The sequence below is a fragment of the Thermobia domestica genome, chromosome 13 (genome assembly GCF_964235325.1).
Source record: "Thermobia domestica chromosome 13, izTheDome1.hap1.1, whole genome shotgun sequence".
Classification (NCBI taxonomy): Eukaryota; Metazoa; Arthropoda; class Insecta; order Zygentoma; family Lepismatidae; genus Thermobia; species Thermobia domestica.
Window position 1 is genome coordinate 146685102 of NC_137466.1, and position 21425 is coordinate 146706526.

The window sequence follows — 21425 nt, forward strand, 5'->3', positions numbered from 1 at the left end:
ATAGACCTGTTAAAAGTGTAATTCAGAAGATATATTTCACGTTCGTTTTTGAATACTTGAGACTCTATTGCTGTTATTAATTTTTTTTAAAAAATATTAATTTCTCATAATTGGAAGTATACTGAAGAATTCTTACGAAATAGCTTAAAATGCAAAGAAATTATCTAGCTAAAGACTGAAATAAGATTGTGTATCGATTTGGTTAATGTTTGTTAACAGCAAATTGTATATAAATGTTTTTAGAAAGGAAGGGGAAAAATCGTAATAAACATTTTAGTGACAGCTGATCTGAATTAATTCACAATTTTGTTAATATTCGTCGCTGTAATAGATTTTCAATAGTTATGTAATTATGATTTTTTTTTTTTTTGAATAAAATGAATTTCAGATGTTCTTACAAAGTTGTGCTTAGGTGTTTAGATGCATAGTTTATGAAATATGAAATCGTTACGTTCTGTACATGCAAAGTACTCATATTAAATCAAAATTATGGTAATAGCCTTGGCATACGTTCTACATATTTAATAACATACATCACTATCTTACTCTAATATTGACCCTTACTTACATAGAAACTGCATACCGTTCGTATTCCATAATTCACATTTCATTACTTATAACTAAACACCAATATTATCAAAGCATAATTCAACCTGAGCCACTAAGCATCCATCTGTACCTAATCAAAACAGGAAGGTATTCAAATTCATATATTTGCAGGGGCCGTGGTGGTTCCGTGGTAGAGCGTTCACCTCTGGTGCTTGCGGTTCTGGGTTCGATCTCAGCCCCCGCCAAGTGAAATTTGTGGTGGACAATCACCGTGTGCGTGGTTTTCTCGGGGTTCTCCCGTTTCTTCCCACTTTCTTCATTCCACCATTCCCACTCATCATCACCGTCTTCTTTAGCCTCACCGGCATAATCGTGGGACGTAAAACTCAAAGATTTCATTTAATTTCATTTTCAAATATTTGTAATAATTAAATAGCGCCAGCAAAGAATCATTTTAAGTAAAAGTATCCAGTAAATTGCACTTGTTCCATTGATATTAATTTGCTATGATTTTTATGTGCAATAATAAGTACATTCTCCGGAACACAACTGGTTTGAAGAAATTTATTAATACTATAATTCTGAAGTCATTGAATTGGAAAAACAAAATTATCCATTTTTGTTCGCCAAGATTCTTTCACTCTGCTAAGATGTTAATAATTTAAATAGGTAGTAAAATATTGTGCAGTGCTCAGAAATACAGTTATTTTTTTCTCTGTGGAAGGGGGAACTTGAAGCAAAATTAGCCACAAATCATGTTAGTTACCTTTGTCAAGGATTTCAAAATTACAACTTCTTCTGTAATATTAAAACTGGCAAAAAGAATCCTCTAAGCCAAAATAAGGGCTCTGTTTATATTAAGAATCAAGATTTACTAATATGGAAACTGATGAAATAAGTTATGTTCATGAAGAATTCAGAAGTTCTTTCTCACTTAAAATAGTTTTTCAAATTATTTTATTTTAGACAAATATTTAAACACTCCGTTTTGAGTTTTCTTAACTGCATTTCAGATGCCAAATATCTTATTTCTCTTAAAACTAGCAAAAATCGCTAAATTTCTTCCAGAACGGGAATTACTGACGATTGGTAATCATTTGCAATCTCCATCAACTACTTAATCTCAACCCTAGACGTTCCTCAAATCAGGGGCTCACATTAAACCATATGGAAATGTGAACGTATACAAAATTATGAATATAATTCTCTTATTTTTTTAATATCAGCGACTTTTCTGATTGAAAGTTTTGAAAATATTTATCCCAATTAAAGAGATCGAATATTTACTAAAATGATATAAATCTACATAATTTAGAATATTTTTTCTAAATATATGCATTTCAATGAGTAACAAAATTGATCATTAGTATCACTACACCCACATAGGCCCTATAAATTAGTAAAAGCAGGATTTGACTAAGTAACTGACATAAACAAAAAAAATTGAAAGAAAATATTATTAAGACATGAAATTTGCAACAAATTATAGTAATACTATAAAAATTAACACTGTAGGAATTTAAAAAAAATGAAATTCCTACTGAACAACAACGCACTAATATCACAAATTCTGTATACGTCCAGCAAACAGGAGGCTGTGCGTTGCTAACAGGGTTGTATGAAAATGCACCATGGACAACATTAAAGCGAGTGTTTTTGTTGTTGATGATGATGATGATGTTTCTTTCTTACGAATTAAAACCTGAACATTCTGCACAGCAAGCCACTAAAAATATTATTAATATTTGGGCCAGAGTGACGAATTCGTTGTTGGTTTGTCATTTTTTTATTTTATTTATTTTTTATTTTTTTATTTTATTTTATTTATTTTTTTTTACGGTGATACAGCATTGCAAGCTCCATGGGCACAGCCAACATCCTGTAACATCGTAGTAGAAGAACCTCGGAAAAGTGTTTACCCCATTATAGACGTGTACCATACAACTGTCGTTCGGAGGCTCCGTGCACTCAGTAAAGTGAAAATATTGCACTCATGGGTGCCACAAGTTGGTCTGTCTGAACTCACGTGGCACCTATGAGTTCAACATTTTCACTTTACTGATTGCACGGAGCCGCCAAACGACAGTTGTATTGTGCACGTCTCCAACGGCACGAACACTTTTCCGAGGTTCTGGAGGTGTGTAGTACTCTGGGTATAGGAATATCCGAGAAAGTTTCCTACATCGGATTGTCACTTCATGCTAATGAATCTGCTAATTATAATCATAAATGATCAGGACTGTGATTGAATAGTGATCAACGTCCGTAACGGTTTCCTAAATATCTCTCCACCTACAGAAGATATTGTTGCTGGTATTTTGGTTCATCATGTCTTTCTCAGGCGAGGTGTAACCAACAAAACATCGCTACATTGCTGAACTCCTGAAATGCACCGTAAACTCGTCTACATACACCGTACATTCAACAATGGTAAACAAACATAATGTCTTCATGTGGGATGACATTGCTCGCCCACATGTCGTGCAAAGGACAGGTATGATACAGTCTCTTCATGAGTTGTAATATGAAACACTCTCTCAAACACCGTATTCGACTATATCTCCCCCACTGACTACCACCTCTTCAGCCATCTCGATCAGTTCTTGGGAAAGAAGACTTTCCCTGACGATTGGGCAGTGCAACGTGCGATTCAAGACTACTTTGTATCGCAGGATAAAATCTTGTTTCACCACGGAATTCAATCGTTGGCTAAGCGATGGCATAAGTGTGTGGTTACTGATGAGTACTATTTTGATTAACTGTGTTCGACATTTCATTCGCACCAATCTAATACATAAAAGCGAGATATGTTTAGCTGTAACAATGAATTAGCAGGTTAAAACTTGGTTGATAACCTAAAAAACCTTGGTTGATAAATAATAATGAAATGAAATCTTTGAGTTTTATGTCCCATGGTTATGCGCTTAGGCTAAAGGAGACGGTGATGATGAGTAATGAATGAAATGGTGAAATGAAGAAAGTGTGAGGAAACGGGAGAACCCTGAGAAAACCCACTAACACGGTGTTTGTCCACCACAAAGTTCACTTGGCGGGGGCTGGGATCGAACCCGGGACCCCAAGCACAGAGGTGAACGCTCTACCACTGAGCCACCGTGGCCCCTTGGTTGATAAATAAAATAAAGAGTTTGCTTGTGCGTTTGTTTGTGTGTCTGTCTGTGTGCGACCTGGAAACCAGACGAATCGACCGAAAGTTACCTAAATTTGGTCACGGGTACCTTAGTCCAGACCCCAGATCAAGACGAAAAGTTTTTCAAATTTCGAACCAGGGGCTCTCAGAAATGGCGTTTACCGGGACCGTCCTAGGAATCAGACAAGTTGACCCAGAGTTACCAAATTTTGGTCAAGGATACCTTGGTCAAGGCCCCAGACCAAGGCGAAGAGTTTTTGTCAAAATTCGAACCAGGGGGTCTCAGGGGGGTATAGGGACATGTAAAAGTAGTAGAAAATGACCGATATTAGTGTCGAATTCGCTGAGATCAATGGTGAAACTTATCGCATTAACTTCCAAATTTACCTTATTCGGTTGCGTGCCGGGGGTCACCGGGGGAATACCGAAACATATAAAAGTAATCCGAAATGACCGATATTAGTGTCAAATCCATAGTTTTCGCGGTCGCTGAGATCAATGGTGACAATTCCATTAGCGATGACGTGAAAATTCAGCTACTATTGTATGCGGGCCGGGGGTCAGCGGGAGTATACCGAGATATATAAAAATAGCCCAAAATGACCGATATTGGTGTCAAATCCATAATTTTCGCGGTCGCTGAAATGAATGGTGATACTTCCACAGGCTTTGACTTCCAACTATAGCCCCCACGCGAAGAATGGGTATATTCGGCTAGTAATAAATAGATAAGAGCACTGCAGTTTCACAACTAACTTTATTCTAAGGCTATCAGATGTCCAAAACCCTGGATTTTACAGAATTTTAAAATAAATTTCGTATGCTCCGTAACTGAAATTAAAAAGGACTCCCGATTTTATTGAATAATATTTGGTAACAGTACACAAATGTTAATTATACTCTTGATTTGACCCTTGAATTTGGATGTAGGGATCTTTAATTCAAATTTTATGTGTAAAGATAATTGAATCCTTCCTTAACTATTTCCGGTACATTACCAGAAGAGATCGACATAGAAGCAAGAATAATTTTATTGTACAGTATGTAATAATACAATAAAATTCAGTTTAATGTCCCATGGTCATTAAGGGCTCTTAGGGCTAAGGGAGACGGATGATTAAGGCAAGTGAATAATGATGGAAGAATGGATGGAACGAGAATGTGAGAACTGTGAGTATCCCTAAAAAAATCCACGAACACTGTTGTGCAGCGCAAAATTACTTAGCCGACGATCGAACCTCACACACCAGAGGTAAGCCTTCTACCACACCACTGAACTACCGTACCCCCAATAATACAATTGTGTGTGTGTGTGTGTGTGTGTGTAAAACTAGAAGATAAAGGAAATTGGACCGACATACGAAAAGAAAACTGTATTCATACGGTGGAGTTGACATTCCAGATGGAAGATAATACGACAGATGTCACGTTGGAATTTACACGATAAAATGACTCGGCAGTAGTTACTGCAGGAATAACACCGTCCCGAGATATTTTGAGTACGTTCTGTTTTGAATTATGTAGACCTTTAAAAAACAGAGTCCAGTTATTGGATGTAATTTATAATGAACGGTATGCAACATTTAGTACTCACTGGTCACATACAAAATTTTTAGTATATTCTTAAAGGACAGGTGCTTTCCATGTACCAATTTATAATTTTTAGCAAGAGATTACTGCAGATTACGCGTTTGAAAAACTAAGTACGAATTTAAAACTTCATCTCATATTTGCATTTAATTAAGTTCCCAATGCTCGAACAGGTTATAATATAAGTTTAAAGGGAATTATCATAGCATTTGCCAGCAACATTTTAAAAATGAGAGATATTTTAAATGTTATACGGATTTTGAAGACCTTTCTCGAATGTTTCAAGTTAATGTAAGAACTAAAGTAAAGAATAGCATATTGCGAGTATTAAAACCAAACTTTTGAATCCTACGAGTATTGGAGAGTGAAACTTTTATCTTACAACCAAACCTTTCTAAATTACTTAAATAATACGGTAAAGAATGACAATTTAATTTAGCAATGTAACTTCTCAACATTTTAAGTACACAGGACATGCGAAATTAAGAAATAGATTTATTTCATCAGCCTACGTAATTCACGATGCATATTTCCCAATGCTGAAAATATCCTGGAATGTCTGAGGTTCAAAAGCATGACAATTGTCTCCATTAGCAAATACTATCCGAAACTGATTTTAGTAGAATAATACTAAATACAAGTCTGTGAATAATATTTTCTTGCAGATTATGTAAATGTATCAAAATATACAAAATTATGTGTTTCGCGTAGTACGATTTGAAATATAAGCAAAATCACTGATTGAACGAAATTATTCGAGTTTTCTTCAGCATTCATTGATCTTCATGGCCTTAATTGATTCACTTGTCTTAATAATCATAATAATAATGTTATTTTATTTATAGAGAATGGCTTATCCAACCTCTAGTGGTGAATGCATTCCACAATCCAACTACGAACGAAATCAGTAAGTATATATTTAACTGTCTTAATATTGGTACTCATGTAACACACACATATATGTAGATAACTATAAATATAGATATTAATATATAGATATAGATATATAGCATATAGTACATACAATAATATTGACGAGTATTTAATTTTATGAATTTTCAATTTTCATCGATCCCGTAAGGAAAGATCGCTTTGGCATTTGTTTAGTCAATAATTTGTTTATATGATTCTCCATTTCATATGCCTTAAAAGCAAAATGAATTATCCACAAATTTAATAGTGGAAGGCGGAGAGATGTCGCACTTCTTTATTTAGATATTTTCATTTATAAGTTGTGAACAATATTTTAAAAAGAACGTTTGTGGCCATGCTTTAATTATTAATATTATTATTTAAGTATACAGGAATTATACTACATAAAAATACAATAAAATCACCGTTTAATTCAACTGTACAGCTATGAAATAATGTAGATGATAATATATTATTTACTATATTGCTCAGCTGAAATGATTTAAAGTTGAAGAATAAGCTCTTTACCTTGGTCATTGATTTTGGTCATGTAGAAAAGTAGCTAATTTATTATTCTATTTTATTGCAGTTTTTCCATTAGGAATATTGCGCCATCCAATGTTCGACCCAAGTTATCCCATGTAAGTATCATAAATAGTTTTAATTATTTCTTTGCTGTTCTCGTGTATTCGAATACGCCGGCTGACAAGACATATAGTTTGAACAGGGTTCCCTGCAAGATTTGGTGGTCTCCCTAGACAAATTCAGGGTGAATTCCAAACTTTAAAAATCACAAATGAATAAAAAATTAAAGACATTTTTCCACTGGGCACCCAAGAGTTCGGTCCCTGGCTTTTGTCAGAGTTGTCCCGCCCCCTTATGAGTGGCCCTGGACTATAGCGTTAGTATGAACTTCATGAACTCCACGCGGTGTGACTAAGATGAGCTCCAGTTCGGTCTGGATAATTTAACTTCTGCTATTAAGTGGAGAATAACGTATACAAAGTAATTTCAGTAGAAACCAATGGAGAGACAGAAAAATGCTCGTAACAGAAATATCTGCAAAATATGACGTAAAAAATTAGAAAAAGCATGATTAAGGCACATGTGTGTGGTTAGCATTCCCGGTAGGGGCAGAGAAATTTTTGTGGTAACCTAGCATCGTCAGGCATACTGGATTGCTCTTCGGTGCAACTATCTCTCTAGGAGTAGAGAAGGGCCTATTCCATGTGAGGCGATATTTCTCGATGGTCTATGGTCCCACCAATCAGAGAGGCGAAATCATAAGAAAGTAGGAAGAAGTTGATTAGTTGATCAATATTTAATGGAAGCGTCAACATTTGGACTATTAGGCCGCATCACGAACGAAGTGAGAGAAGACGGAAGTGGAAAAAAACTTCGCACTGGAATATTTTAACATAGAGAGATCACGTATTAGATTTTAACTAACTAACTCTATGGGCTATGGAAAACGAAGATTCAAGGATGCGTTCGCAAAAGCTCTCCACTGACTTCTATTCTTAGACAACTGGATCCAGTTTCTACTTTGTATTCCTATTTCTGCAACATCCAACTTAATATCGTCTTCCCATCTGCGCCTAGGTCTTCCTAATGGAAGTTTCCCGATTAAACTTCCAGTTAAGACTTTGAAAGCATTCCTACTTTCTTCCATTCTGGTTACATAACCTGAGACTCCTAGATTTGATGACCCTAACAATGTTTTGTAAACCGTATAAATTATGTAGTTCCTCATTATGAAGTTTCTGTCATTCCCTATTCCTCTTGGTTCCGAATATTCCTCTCAGAAGCTTGTTCTCAAATACTTTCAGTCTACGTTCTTCCCTCAGAACAAGCGACCATGTTTCGCATCCATACAGAACGACAGGTATCGTCTTATATATATTTTAAGCTTCAAATTCTTCGACAGAATTCGCGACGACAAGAGATTTTGAGCTGAAAAATAACACGATATCCCTGCTTTTAGTCGACATTTAATTTCTTCGTGAATGTGGTTTTCGTCTGTTAATATTGATCCTAGATATTTGAAACTATCCACTTTATCAAAAGTATTATTTCATACTTTAACGCATCCATAATTTGCCGTATTACGATTCCAACAAACTTCCATGTATTTAGTTTTCTCTGCATTTACTTCTAAACCCATGTTCCTGCAAGCGTTTAATAAAACCTCGGCATTTCTTTCTATTGTTCTTCTATCATCTCTTATTAAATTTACATCATCAGCATATGCCACATTCTGGTGAATGCCATTCAACTCTAGGCCCTGGTTGCTATCTTTGATTTTCTTTATAGCGTAGGTATTCTAGGACAAAGTTGAATAATAATGGCTACAACGTATTTCCTTGTTTCAGGCAATTCTCAACGTGAAAGCTCGTAGACAAAAAATTTCCACCCAGTTGGGATTCATTTAAATATAATTAATATAATTAGCTTTTTCGGTGTTCCAAATTCTGTTAGAATGTTGTACCTACAAATCCTGTCCTTGCATGTTCAGTCACATTGCCACGAAATGTTTCATCTGCTCGTCTGAAGCTAAGCGACAGACGAAAACACCTAGGTACTCCTTCAAGTGCGGGAACAGGTGAAAGTCGCTTGGAGCGAGATCCAGGCTGTAGGAATAGTGGTCCAGGCACGTAGTCAGAATTTCGAGAAGGGGGGGGGGGAGTCCGTGACATGAAATACTGTGGTCATCACACCAGGGGCTTGATCATTCTAAACTATTTTATTGGCAACATATGTTGGTTCGTTTAGCTAGGATTTCGAAATGGGGGGGAAGCGTGATATAAAATAGTGTGGTTATCACACCAGGAGCTCGATCAATCTAAACTATTTTACTGGCAACATATATTTTATTGGTTTGTTAGGATAATAAAACAAGGATATGTCAGTAAGTATTTTAATAACAAACTATGAAGAAATCTCGAGTAAAAGAATAAAAAAGTATTGAAAAGATTTTACATTATCTACATTCCTTCCTTTGTTCTTTCAAAAATGACAATTTTCGTTTCATTATGACCTCTAATATCATAAAAAGAATATCCACTATTATAAAAAGCACATATCCAATAACGTCTTGTAAAATATTTTACAATATCTGCGTTCCCTTCTCTGTTGAATCAAATGTTAACAGAACGTTCTTTCCACATAACTTTTTTGTTTTCATTATTCCGTCAACTACTGTCTGTTCCAAATGACAGGTTAAAGGAGCAGTAAAAAACTGTTTCTGAAATAACATGTTTGATACTACAGAGAAGCGATGACGAAAAATGATTTTTTTTTAAAAAAAAAAATGTCTACATTGTTACAGAACGGCACTATGCTTTCGAAAGCTTGAAATTTCCCTGACTAGTAGCAGAAGCTCTGAGAATTCCGTAATTTTTTTAGAAATTTCAAATTCCTTGACTTTTCCAAGATATTCCGCTCATTCACATTGCAAGTAATACAAATCTCCTCATAAGAAAGAGTAAGCAAAAGGTTGCTGTAGCTTTTTATTTTTAACGCTGATTCTTCTATTTCTCGTTTCGTTTTGTTTCATTCTTCCTTAATTTTTTCATTTCTAGTTTCGAAGGAATGTCCAGATCCCACAGACCTCCCCTTTGGTTACATGCCTGGGTGGTCGATGATGTCCCAGCGAAACTGCTTGATGCCATGCTGGGTCGTCCACTTCTCTCCTCGTCGGGGACATTTTCTGTACTAGCCACAAAGTTTTGACACCATTCTGCGACATGCTGACAATACATTACAATCTCTCCGTAAATCTCTTCCAGCTTCTAGTGAATTTCAGCCGCGGTTACATGTTTCGTCCACAGAAATCGAATAACTGAGAGGACTTCATTCGCGAGACCAGTTTTCCATAAGATGTCTGTGAGTTCCGAAGCGAGCCCATGAAAATTATGCAACCAGGGTTCGTTTTAAAACTAGGACTGGGTGGAGAGATTGGAATTCTGTTCTTGGTCGCCGGACAATTCGAGTCTTGGTTGACAGACATTGCGGTTGTAGTCAACTGACAATTCAGTGTTGACTCGTCAGGGAATTCTGTTTTTGGTCGCCGGACAATTCGAGTCTTGGTCGTCAGACTTTGCGGTTTTAGTCGTCGACCAATTCGGTGCTTAGCTGTGAAGCTGCGTTTAAAGCTTACTACGATGTGCTTTCTGTCGTGTGAAAACAGTCAGTATGTACTGTGTACTAAATAGTAGTTAAGTGACAAGTTAACGTTACTAAATTTCACAACTATTGTCAGTGTTGGTGGCCAGTGTGCCAAGACTATTACACATGATAAAATTAGATAAGAGAATTTAGTGAAAACGAAACAATTTTTTTTCTGTATTAACGGCGAAAATATTACGAAAACGAGATGGTCACAGAACATTGCTTTTAGATATCAGCACCGAGGACATTTATGTCAGTGTACCCGTTTCGTTAACGTACAAGGTGTCATCTTCCTTTCGCTTATAAACGGGATGAAAGTTAGTTAGACGAAAATAGCCACTTAACCGAGGCTGGATCGCGTTAGAAAGGGAATCTCGCGATCTGCGTAAAACTTTACAAATGAAGAACAATACACAAGTATAAAATTTTGGGATCGCTACCTATTCCCAATAGATAGTCTCTTACTGCTAGAAGGACTTGCTAGTTGCGGTAAGATGACTGACAAGTAAACCTTACGTTTGGGTGAATCGAGTTGCTGACTGAGACACATGTGAGAAAGTAGTACTAAATGTGGTCAGTATTTCAGTGAAGTTTTAGGTGCGAAGCTCCAGGGGTTTAGGAGATACAGCTACCAGAACATCACATGGAAGTACAGAATAGTCTTCATACAGTTGGAGGTAAAAGCTCTGTAAGACCTCTTGTAACGACAAAAGGTGAATAACAAATATATGGGTACATATTAGGACTAGGGGGAAGTCATATAGTAAGGGTATACCTGACGGCGGCCATCTTGAAATCCGCCATTTTGAATTAAGGTTAAGTTTTTAAAATAGGAATAGGGTCATGTGATACATGATTTAAGGTGCAAATGCAATCAGAAGAACAATGGTGACGTTAATTTTGATTTACGCGCAATTGATAAAAAGTTACAGGGAAATTAAATATTATTGCAGCATATGTATTAGTCCTTTACCCCACCTTGTAAATTTTGTGTTAATGATAATAATTAAATAAAAAGCAGGTGGATAAATATTAGGTGTATGGTAAGAGTTGCCTTGATGGTGACCATATTCAAATCCGCCATTTTGAATCAGACAAAAGTTTTAAACAAAACGCATAACAGTGACACCTTATTAATAGCAAATTTTATCATAACACCAACGGTATAACCATTTTTGCTTTACCATTAACCAGCACAAAATTAAATGGATCGCTCCTTACGGAATTGTTAACGACAAATGTGTCAAGTGTAACTCGATTGCCTTTGTCAGGTGTGCTCACTGTGAGCAGAGCATTTGTGCAAGTCATGCACTCTTTTCTGAACTACATACTGATTGTACTAATTGAAGACTTTCTGGAAGAAAGACCCAAGTTTAATTATGACTCAATTCCACTTTGGTCATTTTTCCTTAAATTAGCAACTTGTTTATGCGATAACAAATGCTGGTTAATGATAAAGCAAAAATTGTTATACCGTTGGAGTTATGGTAAAATTTGCTATTAATAAGGTGTCACTGTTATGCGTTTTGTTTAAAACTTTTGTCTGATTCAAAATGGCGGATTTGAACATGGCCGCCATCAAGGCAACTCTTACCATAGACCTAATATTTATCCACCTGCTTTTTATTTAATTATTATCATTAACACAAAATTTACAAGGTGGGGTAAAGGACTAATACATATACTGCAATAATATTTCACTGTAACTTTTTACCATTTGGGCGTAAATCAAAATTAACGTCACCATTGTTCTGCTGATTAAATTTGCGTCTTAAATCATGTATCACATGACCCTATTCCTATTTTAAAAACTTAACCTTAATTCAAAATGGCGGATTTCAAGATGGCCGCCGTCAGGTATACCCTTACTATATGACTTCCCCCTAATCCTAATATGTACCCATATATTTGTTATTCACCTTTTGTCGTTACAAGAGGTCTTACAGAGCTTTTACCTCCAACTGTATGAAGACTATTCTGTACTTCCATGTGATGTTCTGGTAGCTGTATCTCCTAAACCCTGGAGCTTCGCACCTAAAACTTCACTGAAATACTGACCACATTTAGTACTACTTTCTCATATGTGTCTCAGTCAGTTACTCGATTCACCCAAACGTAAGGTTTACTTGTGAGTAGCAGTGTTTCTTCTAGATCTTCGAGACAACACACTACAAGCAACCAGGCAGACGTTTCATCAATGGGAAGAGATGAGACCTCCGAGGGAGCAACATAACATGGAACAACCCCAGTGAACGCTCAGGATCCAGCAAAGGACCGGAAATTGCATCGGTAAAATCCTAATACAGAAGAGTGCATGAACATTATCAATTTAAAAGGCCTTAAGATAATAAAAATCTAAAATTTTAAATATTTTTCTCTTCTTCGTCCGTATAGTGAAAGTGTATAGATATTTTTCGTGAGTACGAATTAAATACACCTATTCCTATGGATATTGTGTTAAGTACTTCACCAGGAGGTCCTCTAAGGTATGTGACAAAATTTTCAGTAAGTATTTTCTTTCCAGCTGTCTGGAGTTGCTGAATGCCATCATGGCATGATAACAGCTGACATAAGAGTTGGTTGTGTGTAAGTGGTATTATTGGTAGGAATAACCTGAAGTAAAACCACATAGTGCCTGAAACTTAGAGTCTCAGTTCATTTTGTTAAAGTCAAGTAAATTCGTTTTGTTCAGTAAATCAATTTATCCCTTTTGCTCTACCGATTTCTTTTTGCTCTACCGCATTTATTTGAATAATTAATTGCATTTACATTACATTTAACATAGTTTCTTGTTTGCATATGTTTTTTATATAGATTGTGTCGGCCTTCAGCCGTCCAAAGGCAGCTTCTCTGCCTCTCTGTCTCACTCTCTCTCTCCCTTTCCCCTTCATAAAAGTGACTTACCAGCGTGAGACCTATCACTTCGCTCTTCACACATAGTATGTGATAAAAGGAAGTCGTGGTATAAAATAGGCCGATAAAGCTTGACGTAAAGAGTACAAAATATGGCGGTAAATTAATTTTTTTATTTAATCATCTATCATAGAGTTTTTAAGTAATGTGTTGCGTGGTTGTAATAGACTAATATGTACTTTTTTCATTCCAGGTATTTAAATTTTGCCAACATTGGTATTGTGATTGGACATGAAATTACTCACGGATTTGATAATCATGGTAAGTATAACAGAGTGTACACTTTTGCTCTTAGGTCTCCTATGTATTAGGAATATCTATAATTATAGTGTTAATATATTATATTATGTTTTATGTATATTATTGTAGTTTATTTTTTATTTCACTTTTGAAATGAGATTGTGAGATAAAATGGAAATCTTACTTACTTATAAATTGGAAATTATTTACTGGTGCAACATCATTTTCACTTAAATTTGTGCCATCGGATTTTATAATTTTACATCGTACATAAAGATAAAGGTACCGGTATGCAGGATGAATAGATTCACTTATTTAACCTGGAATAACAAATTCAACAGGTCCTTCTGACGTTAATGTTGAAATTGGACAGTGTGTTGCATTTATACATCCTTCAATAGCAGTTTGTGTCACTGGAACAGAGAATAAATCAAGTTCGCTTATACAGCATTCAGCGCTCCTTAAACTTCGTAACGACATTATGAAACTATATCTTTATGATGACGTTTCGATGGTGGTCTAAAATTAGGAGCTTTATGTTTACGTGACCGTCTCTTACCGCTACCTGTTAACAAATGACCAACTTTATTAATAGCTTTTGTCTTTAATGTATCTCCAGCTTCTTTTACACGTGCACAAACAGATTCTTTAAATGGACGGTCTTCTAATACATCACTTGCAACTTGAATTCCCCTTTGTAATGCTTGACGACCTACAGTTTTAGCACCTTATTTAAAAAACGGTAATACAAACCTTCCTAACCCTTTAAAGAAACTACCTATACCGTGTCCTCTTTGATATACAGGTCGCGTAAAATACGGTATTCCGCGACCGCGTTGATAACATATACGGTTTGATTTCATCTTGTTTTATTTAACAGGAGAGGGATTAAAATGAAGTGTTACGTTCAATGTCCCAGAACGAAATAGCAAATCACGTCTTGCATGATCTTTTAAAAGTATTTCAATAGTGTTAAAACAAAATTTTGCAAGTGGTAAATAATGAATATCTTGAAATGTTATCGTTTGAACTTTACTGTATTTAATATCTGATAGTTACGAATGCAGCCGGTAAGGTCGCTAATATCATTTTCTTTGCATTGTGGGAACGATTTAAATTTCAATTTGGGTTTTGGGTATATAGGTGGTAATGCATCAGGATATCAGTGTGTTGACGCCAAGCAGACAACAGAGAATTTAGATTGGTGGCAGCTGTTGATTTCGTAAGTATGTCGTTGTGATAACGACTGCAAGGTTATTGCTATCGTATTACGACATTGCCTCATCGTACTCACATTAATAAAAACTTGTTAAGAGTTACTGCTACACGTTCCGTACACCCCGGACTTTATCCCAAACAATTTCTGAGGTGTCATCATAACAATATTGCGAAAGAAATCATGCAGGGAGTATAGTTCGGTTATTGGGTCAGAGTTTTGAGAAATGCTTCTAGCTGCTTGTATCACAACACTAGTGAAACGCTAGGATAAGTATTGTCTGTGGGAAGCCCTGCACTTTTACCTACAATTCGAATTAGATCAAGCAAATATGGGTTTTCTTGGGCTAATTGAAGTATTTTATTTTGAATTCCAAAGTATTATAATTTCCTACGAAAGTTTGTCATAATATCACCATCTAAAGCGAGGTACGTGACTAAGACTTTGTAAGGCCCGGTAGTACTGCGTTACAGTATTTGTTTATTATGTTCTATAATTAATTAATTTGTTTTTGTTTCATTTCGTTCTAGAATTAATAATTACCGTAATTATTTTCAATATTGTCACCTTCTCTTAAGAGATAGCACACTTTTATTTACCCCAACTTTACCATAAGCTTTACCATAAGCTTTAGCCTACAGTCTTCAGAAAGGATTTTCTTAACGTTGGTGAGTGATGGAGATCGTGAGAGAGCAGAATTTGAGCTTCTAACGATATCCATTTCCTTACTATATCTTAAAAATTGAATGAGTAATTCGGTTTTATGTATCTCATTGTTATATTCTTGACCTCTAATATTATACAAAGCAAAACGCGTAGACTATTTTTATTTATCCCAAATTTACCATAAACTTCGTTAAGTGCTTAAGATTTCACATAGTCCTTAGTCTTCGGAAAGATTTCTCTCAAGGTTGGTGAGTGATGGGAATCCGAGTAATGACGTCATCACTATGGCTGCCTCACCAACGCGCAATACTTTACTTAAACAAATATAATTCTACGACGAAGCGTCGTAGAGAATTGTTCTTTTTCTAAATGCTCGTAATAAAGTACCCTTTGTTTTGTGTAATACCAATATATTTCGTAGGTCCAATAGTCTTCCTGATATTTAACATGAAAGTTACATTTTATGATTTTTTGTAACATAGTGAATGTTTTAAACTCAAAAACTTTTAAAACGTAGGGAAATAAAATTTATGAAAACACAGAAAGTTTCCTAATATTGTGAAGAATTAAATATGTCTTTTGGATGGACAAAGCGATAGTAATTAAGGGGGTCAGCCCAACAGTATTCTAACCTACATTTTTTAAAAAATGGAGAAAAATCAAGTTAAACATGTGTGTTTTTGTGCAATATATGTATGTACAATGTATGACACATTCAACCACTTCTATTTACTTTTGGTATATTGTACAAAAACCCACATGTGTTTAACTTTAACTTGATTTTTTTCCATTTTTAAAAATGTGGGTTAGACCACTGTTGCACTAACCCCCTCAGTTGTAGTTATCAATAAACTGTTGTAAGGATGAGCTAAGATGTAGGTTATGGATAATCTTAACACACAACAAAGTTTATGCGAAACTTGGAGTAAATAAAATGTGTTCTTTCCCTTGGTCTAGGAGTGAAGATTGGCCTCTTTAATTTACTCATATGGATTTGTAATGTAATATAATCATAAACAAAGATTAAGTAACAAAGATATGAAATATTTTTATGTGAAGTTCGTTCATTATGTAATAGGCACATTTATACCTAGGCATTTGAATATGTTTTTGTAAGTACTGTAACGTAATATTCTTCTACTGATTAAGTAAACTTAAAACTATTGCTACTTCAGTAGGTATGAGAAATAATGTATAAAATTCAATCTTGAGTTTCGCTTAAAGCATTGTTTTTATACCGATCTTACTAGATCTTACTGAATAGAAACATACCCAATGGGCAAAATTTTGAAGTAAAGTAAGTCAAAATCTTCTAAGTGCGTACTTCAAAGGCACAGAGGCCTTCGAAAAATTTAAAACGTTATATGTTAGTGATCCTAGGAATGTTGAACTTCCAATATCAAAAAACTTGTTATGAACTGTGCTTCTAAAATTATCGAAAAGTCAGATAAGAAACTGCAGGTCGTAAAATGCACCCATGCTCTTTTTGCACGACTTCTCAATATTGCCTCTGACCGGAGGTGTGACATGATTGATGTTTTGACTTATCCTCGAACGTCAGTACCCTTAAATCTTAGACAAATAGTGGCTCCATGAATAAAACATATAAATCAAAACTGATGCATAAGTTGGAAGAGCTTTAGAAGGAATATATAGTATCTGCTCCACCTACTGTGGACAAAATAATCTGTGTTCATCCTGCATACAATTCAATTCCCAGGTAACTATCGAGTTCTCGCTTACCACATTCTGAAATTAATCTATAGAGGAGAAGCTAGAGAAATGCACTTAGTGTTTGACGCCTATGGCCCTTCAACTATCAAGGATACTGAACATAACGCACGCAATGCTGAAACGGCAGTGAGTGAAATAAACTTGTCTGGACCTGAACAAAATACCCCAAACAAGCCATTAATGGCTCTACGAAGCGTGTCATTCAAAACATCTTTAAAAAAGTTTTTATGCAAAAGGAGATCTTCTAAATATTGTCACTTGCTACACAATAAAATGTTACCAGGTATATGCTGCTGTAGAACAGACTTGTTACAAGTATTCATGTATAGGAGTGAACATGGATGTGATTAAGGTGAAAGAACTTGCATGCAAACACAATGAAGCAGATACGAGGATCATTTGGCATATTTTTCACATGACTCGTTATAGCGAAGAAAGAAATATTTTGGTGTGAGCAAACGATTTCGATATTTTAGTTAATGATCTACCACCAAAAAGACTTAAAGGATACACAATTTTGACTTAAATGTGGTTTATCTTCATACAACTTTAGAGGATATATCAACGTCACAAACATAGCCAAAGAAATAGGAAGTGAATTAGCTGACAACCTTCCAGATTTTCATGTCTTCGCTGGTACAGATTATTCTGCTGCTTTTAGCAACGGAAAAATCAAACCATTTAACATTCTAACAGAAAGTATGGCTCACCAAAGAATTTCGGTTATATTGGAAGAACCCATCTTGGTGGATGAATCATTGCTGTCTGGTGTAGAGACATTTGTGTGTTGATCCCACTCTTTAACATTCTAACAGAAAGTATGGCTCACCAAAGAATTTCGGCTATATTGGAAGAACCCATCTTGGTGGATGAATCATTGCTGTCTGGTGTAGAGACATTTGTGTGTTGATCCCACTCTTTAACATTCTAACAGAAAATATGGCTCACCAAAGAATTTCGGTTATATTGGAAGAACCCATCTTGGTGGATGAATCATTGCTGTCTGGTGTAGAGACATTTGTGTGTTGATCCCACTCTTTAACATTCTAACAGAAAGTATGGCTCACCAAAGAATTTCGGCTATATTGGAAGAACCCATCTTGGTGGATGAATCATTGCTGTCTGGTGTAGAGACATTTGTGTGTTGATCCCACTCTTTTTCCTCCGTCAAAAGCTGCTTGGGAACAAAAAATAAAGCGGAGAAATGTCGTATCCTGGACGTGGAAACGTGCAATCATCTGTAACCCTCTCTAAGACATTAATCCAACCTGTTATGGATGGAACTTAGAAGACGAAAAGTACCAAGTTAACTGGTATGAAGGGCCTATGTCACCTGACATTCTTCTGCCGGAAAATGACGATACTTCTGAAGGTGAGGATGGAGTTGCGTCAACAAGCTGTGATAGTAACAGTGACTCCGATTATGGGTAAAATGATCGGTATAAAAACAATGCTTTAAGCCGAACTCAAGATTGAATTTTATACACTAGTTCTCATACCTACTGAAGTAGCAATAGTTTTAACTTTATGTAATCAGTAGAAGAATATTACGTTACAGTACTTACAAAAACATATTCAAATGCCTAAGTATAAATGTGCCTATTACATAATGAACGAACTTCACATAAAAATATTTCATATCTTTGTTACTTAATCTTTATTTATGATTATATTACATTACAAATCCATATGAGTAAATTAAAGAGGTCAATCTTCACTCATAGACCAAGGGAAAGAACACATTTTATTTACTCCAAGTTCCCCATAAACTTTGTTGTGTGTTAAGATTATCCATAACGTACATCTTAACTCAACCCTACAACAGTGTATTGATTAAGAAGTTCTTGACTTCGAGAAAACGGCTCTAACTGCAATTACTATCGCTTTGTCCATCCAAAAGCCATATTTAATTCTTCACAATATCAAGAAACTTTGTTTTCATAAATTTTATTTCCCTAACACTTTAAAAGTTGTTGGGTTTAAAACATTTGTTATATTACAAAAAATCATAAAATGTAACTTTCATGTTAAATATCAGGAAGACTATTGGACCTACGAAATATATTGGTATTACACAAAACAAAGGGTACTTTATATAGCATTTAAGAAAAAAGAACAATTCTCTACGACGCTTCGTTGTAGAATTATATTCGTTTAAGTAAAATATTGCGCGTTGGAGCGGCAGCCATAGTGATGACGTCATTACTCGGATCCCCACCACTCATCAACCTTGAGAGAAACCTTTCCCAAGAGTAAAGACTATGTGAAATCTTAAGCACTTAACGAAGTTTATGGTATATTTGGGATAAATAAAAGTAGTCTACGCATTTTGCTTTTCATAATATTAGAGGTCAAGAATATAACACCATGTGATACATAAAACCGACAAGTTTTAAAAGAATCAATATGCAAATACAAAATACGTATCTTTCTATATTCAGTATTGCTTTATAAAGGTGATCAAGTATGCCTTCCTTTCTCTCTGAAACCTAACCTAACTTCCAAAGAAAACCTTGGACTCTACTTACTAACTAAATTACTTTATAAATTACACTCCATCACAAGAATTGGTATCAACTACTGGTTTATAGTATTAGCGTTATATATGGAGCATTATTATCTCTACTACCTACTGTATTGCAATATAAATGAAATACAGTTCCCTGACTTCTGGCAAAAGGAAAATAACCTAACCTATACCAATTTTAAAGTTAACATTACTATTACTACTACTACTACTACTACTACTACTACTAATAATAATAATAATAATAATAATAATAATAATAATAATAATAATAATAATAATAATAATAATAATAATAATAATAATAATAATGTGTTAAACTAACCTAATCTACTATCTACTTGCTACTAAAAACTGTTTAAGAAAATACCTATCTGGAATACCTTGAAATACTTGCCGAAATTGATGAATTGCTGTAACCTGAAGTCCCTATGCCCTGCACTTCTTCTGTAGAGTTGTAAAGTAAAATGAATATATGATTAATTTGTTGTACCAGTGTACTATTTCCAAATTCTGTTTTTAAAAATATGCAAATATAATAAAAATAATTCAGTTTTAATTATCGTTAAATAGTAAATTATTTATCTCAATTAGTAAAACTATAAATTACATATTATGTTAAATTGTTACTTACCTGAAGTGCAAAACTCAATGGTTCTTTCGATAACTGTCGAAATTTCGAATGTACACCTGAGAACTTCTGACGTTTTCTTTACGTAAGGGTCGACATCAAAAGAATCTACTTTATTGTCGTTTTTCGCGAACGTTATCGCGAATGGCGGCACCAGGCCTTACTTTGTTTCAGTTTCCGATAGGCCGTCTTACTAACCAATGAAGGAAGCTGATCGTAATTGTTAATCTTTGGACAAAATAAATATCGGTTATACCCTGATGCATAGGGACAGTTACAACTTTTAGAACAAGATTTTACTTACATTACTGCGAAAAATAAAGGCTTTCCCAATACATCGAAATGTGTTCTGTTAACTTGAAAAATCGTAAGCCTCGGTTTGAACTGAAACTCCCTCGTATAGGACGATACATACAGGTTTTACAATACATAGCAATGTATACTTTGACAGAAATGTTGCTAACGAAAATAACACCATTCTTGTTATAAGTGTACATTCTGAATGCAGATACAGATGAACAATAAACATATATTTATTAAAGTAAAAAGCAAAGGCGCCAATCCTGGGGGGCCGAGGGGACCTGGGCCCCCAAAGCTCATGTGGGCCCCCATGTATTTTTATGAATATATATTTTATATGTATGTTTAATTATGTATTGTTACATGCATTTTTTTAATGAATGGGCCCCCAAAATTACAGGGAAATCGGAGCCCTTGATAAAAAGGCGAAGGGAACTTGCAGAATCACTAAGCTCCCTTGTACACGAAAATCCTAAAGGTTTCAAATGACCAACAAGCGATTATACCTATATTGTTATTAATGAAGTGTCACTAAACATTCCAAATGTATTAATTAAGATTGTTGTTCTTGTGTTGTTTAACTGTACATTTATAAAGTGACTAGGCCTATAGTAAACTTATAAAGTAAACTTATGAGTTAAACTTATAAAGTAAACTTAAACTTATAAAGTGCTGTACTCAAAAACAAAAAAGTATATTTAACTCATAAAGTGTTGCACTTATAAGCAAAAAGTATGTTTGATGTAAGTTACTAAAATTTCCACCAAATAAAATGCAAGACATTATATAAGAAACATTTCTTGCAATTTTAAAATCTAATATTTCAGTT

The 21425-nt window shown here is 35.0% G+C and overlaps 1 protein-coding gene across 1 annotated transcript in view; it reads left to right on the top strand.

Moving 5' to 3' along the window:
• Positions 1 to 21425, top strand: part of LOC145668623 (endothelin-converting enzyme 1-like) — a 438357-nt gene that overhangs the window by 378384 nt on the left and 38548 nt on the right. The window contains exons 14-16 of the mRNA XM_081736665.1: positions 6133 to 6194; positions 6789 to 6840; positions 13476 to 13543. Coding sequence (XP_081592791.1) covers positions 6133 to 6194; positions 6789 to 6840; positions 13476 to 13543 — 182 coding nt within the window. The remainder of the gene's footprint in view (positions 1 to 6132; positions 6195 to 6788; positions 6841 to 13475; positions 13544 to 21425) is intronic.